Below are 7,093 nucleotides of genomic sequence, written 5' to 3'. Positions count from 1 at the left end.
TATTGGTAATTACAGTCGCACCCCTAAAACAATTACCAAAGCCAAGATTTCATGTTCTGGAGAACCAATGTGCACTATATTTATTTTCCGTGGGGCTGTTAATGCTATCATAGACGAAAATTTATAAATCTTATATAAAATAATAAGGATATAAGAAATGTTGGGGGAGCCATGTCACCCCCTAACTCTATGTTGTCTCCGCCATTGCCTGAAACTAATAGCCCCTTAGAACCCTAACGAAATAACTTATCCAATGCATTATTTTGTTAGGATTTCTAACTATGTTTCGGGGGTGAACATATATAAGATTTTATTTAAATATAAATTATTTTTATACAGACATATTCAAAATAAGTTTTACCATCAACTATCAATTTGCAATTGATCATTAAATCATGTAAATAATTTGGGAAAAAACAAAAATATTTAAAAATTTTGCTATTCAAACATGTTTCTAGCTTTTTAGAAATTGCAAAATGACCCATAAGGTGTCCGGCAGGTGACTTCGAGTTTCTTATACGAAACGTTTCTGAAATACGAAAACGTTAACAAGTTGAAGTTTTCGTGCTACATAGATGCACGTGCAATGCACGAACAATGCACGTAAGAGAGAAATCAATTTGTTCGTCAGGATTTTGTTTATCCCTTCGACTACCGCCACAACGGAGAAGGCCCAACAGATACCATGTGTATTAATGAATCACATTACAACATGAAACAAACCAATTATATTAAGATGATATAAACTTACTACATGTGGAGGATTGATCCTTTATTACAGGAGTCACAACTCCATTGACTTTCCAATCGACTTATGACGGAACATTCAGGGAAGTTGACGTATTGTGACATCATCCTCAATTGATGGTTCCCTCGTGCAACTGTATACTTTTCGGAGTTGCAAAGGCCAAATAAACTTATGTGTCTATATTTGTTTCGCACACGAATTCTCATAATCAATACAAAAGCACACGACAATATAATACAACAAACGACTAACCAAACCAAATTCGAGCATTCACATCATATGGGCATCTTCGATGGAGTACCGGGAGCACGATGATATTTTCTAGGGGTTGGACTGTCTTTTAGGCATATTATTGTTGTTCTTTGTCCATATTTGTTATGTGATACCACTACATTGAAACGCAATAGATTGTTAGAAAAAATGAAAAGAAAATAGACGACGCAATAAATAATAAAATTTAATTTTGGGTGTAATAGATACATACCGAAACATGTTTGCAAGAGAGAAGCACCCATCAAATGAATAGCCCTTCCAACTTTTGCAACTTCCTCCTAGAAAAGAAAAATGGTGTATATAAAGTCAACACACAGTATGTATATGTATATATAGTCACCACAACCCCCATATGGATACATATTAAGTCACTTATTCACAGTGAATTAAGTGAGAGAAAAAAAAAATATGAAGATAGTAGTGTTAATATGTTTGGTCATGTGCGGAGGGGGTTTAGCGGGGGGTTTCACTTTTAACTATAATGCAATAGAGTTAGAAATTGAAGAGTCGTTTTTCATGATGTATGAGAGATGACTAAAAGACTATTCTGTTGAGAGAACCCCGATGAGAAAAAAATTAGGTTTGAGGCATTCAAAACGAATGTGTTCTATGTTGATGAATTCAACCGAAAAGGGAATCAACCGTACACCATTGCAATCAACCACTTCGCAGACACTAACTCGTCTGAATTTGGCAAATACCGTTGCACGAGGTTACCATCCACTGGCGATGATGTCGCAGATATGCAGCATTACAATACAACTTTCATGTCCCAAAAAGTTCCGTTGCATGTTGATTGGAAAGCCAATGGTGCGGTAACTCCTGTAAAGAACCAATTCCATTACGGTATATTGACTTTATTTTATCATTTTGTTTCGTGTTTGTCTTCTAAATTGCAAATTTAATTTGCTTGACTGAATTCATTATTTGTATGCAGGTAGTTGTTGGGCTTTTGCTGCTGTAGCGACAGTAGAAGGAATTAATAAAATTCGGACGAACCGGCTGCTTTCTCTATCGGAGCAAGAACTCGGGGATTGCGATAAGGGCAACACGGGCTGCAAAAATAGGTTGCCCTATGAAGCATTTCAGTTTGTGAAGAGATACGGCCTCACGACAAAGGACAACTATCCGTATAAGGGCAATGACTATGGCAAATGTAATACGACGAAGGTAAAATATACCACTTATTCTTTTTAGTTATTTTTCACTCTCAAGTACTTTAAGCATGTGATGGGTTGTATTTGCAGAAAAATGCCCCTGCTATATGGATTGATGGATATCGAGGTGTTCCACCGAATAGAGAAGATCTGAATGCAGTAGCAAAACAGCCCGTAACTGTTTTGATCGACTCACGCAGTAGGAAGTTTCAGATTCTACAAGAAGGTAAACATATCGGTTACAATATGCTTAGTTCACGAAGATGTCATTTAATTTATCACCAAGGGAAAAAGAAAATCCAAAGAAAGGAAAACCGAAAGCAACAACGAAAACAGATCCTCCATCCAAAAATTGTTAAACCATTATTTTTATGCTACATCTGGTAAAAAATCAATGAGTCAATTTTTACCGTTGATTTACACACATCAATGTAGGTGTGGGTGTTTGCGTGTTTATAAGTAGTAAAGATCTCTCTATTGTGTTTCACCCGGTGTAGCATAGTAAAACTTGACTGGTAAATCGCCTCTAGTCGATATTAAATACGGTATCAAATCAATTAATTACCATTTGATTCCCTAAATTTCAAAAAATTACTACAATTATTCCTTAAAAAATTGCTACCACTATTGAATGTTATATATGTAAATTGATAGAAATGGGTGTTTTATTTAAAAGTTTAAAATAAAAATAATGATAAATAATTGATATTTGTATTTGAAATAAATGGGTAATTAAAATGTATGCAATATGCATTGGAGTTGTTCTTACAATTTTCGGATGAAGTCAGCCTTTTGAATTGCATCAAAAGAGTCACTCTTATGCTTAAAGAGTAGTAAGCAAGTGAGATGTACAATTGATGTTGTGTAGGAAGAGCTAATTTGTCTGTGAAAATAGAGCAAAAAGAAAACTGACAAGTGAATCGAGAAAATAATGATCATCAGACCTTTCGTGAAAATAATCGAATCGGCAGGCGAATGAAAATTCTCGTCCTCGATTTAAAAGTAAAAGTAAAAAAATAATAATAATGAAAATATTGATTGGATCTAATATCACCTCAAGAACTCTGCATCTTCTCAAGCTCTTTAAATATCATAAAAAAATGTCAGAGTGACAATAACAACTTTTTAAAACTTTTTACAACGAATTACAGGAAATACGAGAAAATGTATACATTTTCAGACAAGTTCATCAACATTGCTTTCTCTTGAGGATCGAAAAAAAACCAAAAACGCAAAATGTACACACAATCGAAGAGAAATAAAAAAGAATATTTAGGAAGTGGTGTGTCTTCACACATCTCTCTTCTCCCAATAATCAGTATTGGCAGCGATTGGATAGAGATCACATGCAGTGGATATTGAAGAACCAGTCCATGGAACATCCATAGATATGCTCTGCCCCTGACCATCTTCATTAGCTGTTTCCTTCAAATTTGTCCTGTCGTTCGATACAGTACTTGTGTCTGAAAAGAACTCTCCAACAACAGCTTTGCCCTCTAGAATGTGCGGCATAGCATCGTTTCCATCATATCCAATCAAATATAATTAAGGCTCTACTTAAGTGAGTTTAAGGACGATGAACTAAGTCAACGAACGAATAATTGTCATGTCTGTGATTAATGAATAACTGATACCAGTCTCCCTGAAGTTATGTAATGTAATGTAATGTAATGAAATATGGCTATGTATGAGGAGTTTTTATATAACGTTTACCCTAATAGTTCAAAATTGGTGAGTTAATTTTAGGTAAGAATTAGCACGTTCGGAAAAAAATAACAATTCTTTTCAGAAGTGAATAAACTAATTCATCTCCGTTAAAAAAAAAGATATTATTTATGTAATATCTTTTTATTTATGTATGTATCGATGCACGTCTATGTAGCACGAAAATGGAAATGCCAAAACGCGGAAACGGGGAAACGGCATGTTCCAAAAATGGGGATACGGGAATTTGGAGGAAACATGTAAATACGGGTATATTTATAAATACTCTATATGAACACATATAAGGTTTTATTTATGCATAAATTCTTTTATATAGTTTTATACAGACATATTCAAAATAAATTTTACTATCAACTATCAATTTGCAATTGATCATTAAACCATATAGATAATTTGGGAAACAACAAAATATTAAAAAAATTTGCTATTCAAACATGTTTCTAACTTTTTAGAAATTGCAAAATTACCCATAAGTTGTCCGGAAGGTTACTTTGAGTTTCCGACATAAAATGTTTCTGAAATGCGGAAACGTTAACAAGTTGAAGTTTCCGTGCTATATAGATGCACGTGCAATGCACGGGCAATGCACGTGAGAAAGAAATCAATTTGTTCGTCGGAATTTTGTTTATCCCTTCGACTACCGCCACATCGGAGAATGCCCAGTAGATACCATGTGTAATAATGCATGTGTATTAATGAATCAGAGTAAGCTTGTATTATATCATGAAACAAACCAATTATATTAAGATGATATAAACTTACTACATGTGGAGGATTGATCCTTTATTAGAGGAGTCACAACTCCCTTGACTCTCCATTCGACTTCTGACGGAACATTTGGGGACAAGAAAGTTGACGTATTGTGACATCATCCTTAATTGATGGTTCCCTCGTGCAACTGTATACTTTTCGGAGTTAATATGAATTTGTGTTTGCGAGATGGTTGATTGCAAAGTGTACAGTTGACCCCCTTTGAGTTGAACTTGTCAATGTAGAGCGCATTCGCTTTGAATGCCTCAAACCTCATTTGTTTCTCCTCCGGAGTTCTCTCTACTGAATACTCATTCAACCATCTCTCATACATTTTAGAAAAAGACTCGTCACTTTCTAACTCTACTGAACTGTAGTTAAAAGTGAACCCCCGGCCAAAACCCCACCCCACATCATCAAACTCAGAAACACTGCAAATACAACCATCACAGACTTAAGAGTACTCGAGAGAGAAAAAAAAACTAAACATTAGTACGTAAAAAGAATAAGTTGTATGTTGTACCTTCGTTGTATTACATTTGCCATAATCATTGCCCTTGTACGGATAGTTGACCTCTGTCGTGAGGCCGTATCTTTTCGCAAACTGAAATGCTCGTTGAGGTGACGGACGTTTGCAGCCCTTGTTTCCCTTATCGCAATCTACAAGTTCTTATTCTGATAAAGAGAGCAACATGACGCAGAATAGAGTCTGATTCTAGTAGATCTCGTAATTTTGGGAACAACCCAATTTATGGAATCCTAATCCGATTTTTCTATGATTCGATATTAATTTTCTAAAACTTACCTAAAATAGCAAAAACGAACTTTTAGGAGTCTAAACGACGTTGGAATGCTGAAATTTGAAGTGATTCAGGAGCTTTGCTCATGAGTTTTGTTCCTTGCGCCGTTTCACTTGAGATAGAGTTCGTTTCATACTCAAATACAATTTGAGTTCGTTGAAAACCCTTTTTTTTCCATAATTTCTTTCGATATCTCCACCGATGCCCATTAATAACTCTTTTCCGAATTAAATAGTTCTTTTGCAATTCGAATCCAGTTTGACGTTCCTTATCAATCTCCTCTTCTTCAAAAGAGCTCGACCTCGAGCTATGATCAAAATACAACGATGCATATTTCTTTGCAAATAACTTCAAGTGCTCCACCAATCTTCCTATCACAAAAATCTCGCTCACAAAATCTTCCTCCAAACGAGGAATTAGAAAAATTGGCTTCTTAATCGAAAATTCCACAAATTTCTCCGATACAAGAACTTCATGGCAAACACTATCTATAATTAGATCGCATACCTCAACGCAATCCACTTGTCCCTTCTCTTCTCGTGCACCTTCCTCTTCTTGAACAAATTTTACAACTTTAAATTCTTCCTCAATTTTTTTTTTAACACCCTCTTTAAACTCATCGACTCCCTCTTCAACCTTGCTAACGTTCTCTTCTACCCCGTTGACGTTCTCTTCGACTTTGTTGATGCTCTCTTCAACCTCGTTGACTCTCCCTTCAACTTCATTGACTTTCACCTTGATTTCGTTAATGTCATCGTTAATCATAGCTACGCTAATTTTAACTTTTGCATCAACAATTTCGTCTTCAACTTCGTTAACTCCTACGCCATGATCCTCCACCAAACTGGGTGCTTGAATAACGAACGAAGTATCTTGTACCTCCTTAACTTTGACAACGGGTGGAACATCTTCGATTTTTCTAGAAGAACTATTTCGTTTCTGATAATATTCCTCCCTCCATGCTAACTCTTGAGCCTCTTCAAGGGTGTAGAATGTATGTCACACCATCCTAAGACGTATTGAAATATTCAATCATGTTAAGTACCGTGAAATTTCCGTACTTTCGGATTCTTGCAGGTTATTTAAGTTTGCTAGTCTCATGAACTCAGCAGTATACTTGTTAACAGATCTACTCCCTTGCGAACAATTACGATATAGTTGAAATAGACGTTGCTCATAACCTAGGGGTAAAAAACGATAAACGATCCATCAACATTTTTCTCATCCTCCTCCATGATTGGATTGGAACTTTTTCTTGTCTAGCTCTCTTCCACTGTATTCCATCCCACCATGCGGCTGCACTACCCTTTAACTCACACCTCACCAATTTTACCATCTTATTCGGCAAAATATCCATCAATTCAAAATATCTTTCGACTTCTGATACCCAATCGATAAAATCCTCAACTTCAAGAAAATTTCCACTAAAACAAGGAATTTCAGCTCTTACCCGATATTTATCACGATCCTTGTGCCTCCTTATAGGTGGGTTTTCTTCAAACTCAGAGTTTTCGCTCCCCTTTGAATAGTCGTCATACCTTGATTGAAATTGAACAGGTCCATGACAATTGTGTCTAACATATGCACCTCGGGCTACACCGTCGGCAATCATCATGCTAGATTCGGTCCTTCTGTTGTTG

The 7,093-nt window shown here is 35.8% G+C and overlaps 1 protein-coding gene across 1 annotated transcript; it reads left to right on the top strand.

The window, feature by feature from the left end:
• Window positions 1–1,483: 1,483 nt before the first annotated feature.
• On the top strand, window positions 1,484–2,325 carry LOC148767846 (KDEL-tailed cysteine endopeptidase CEP2-like). Its single transcript, XM_088823274.1, has 2 exons — window positions 1,484–1,867; window positions 1,959–2,325. Exons 1-2 carry the CDS (start codon window positions 1,765–1,767, stop codon window positions 2,216–2,218), a joined length of 363 nt encoding a protein of 120 aa, XP_088679400.1. The 5' UTR covers window positions 1,484–1,764; the 3' UTR covers window positions 2,219–2,325.
• The last annotated feature ends 4,768 nt before the right edge of the window (window positions 2,326–7,093 follow it).

Source organism: Erythranthe guttata, chromosome 9 (assembly GCF_056151865.1).
Source record: "Erythranthe guttata isolate IM_541 chromosome 9, IM_541, whole genome shotgun sequence".
Lineage (NCBI taxonomy): Eukaryota > Viridiplantae > Streptophyta > Magnoliopsida > Lamiales > Phrymaceae > Erythranthe > Erythranthe guttata.
This window is presented reverse-complemented; position numbering and strand designations above follow the sequence as displayed.

Excerpts from the sequence above, each read along its gene's own strand:
- LOC148767846 (XM_088823274.1), top strand. The coding sequence starts at position 1,765 with ATGCAGCATTACAATACAACTTTCATGTCCCAAAAAGTTCCGTTGCAT. Across the intron at positions 1,868-1,958 it reads AAAGAACCAATTCCATTACG|GTAGTTGTTGGGCTTTTGCT; the intron begins GTATATTGACTT and ends ATTTGTATGCAG.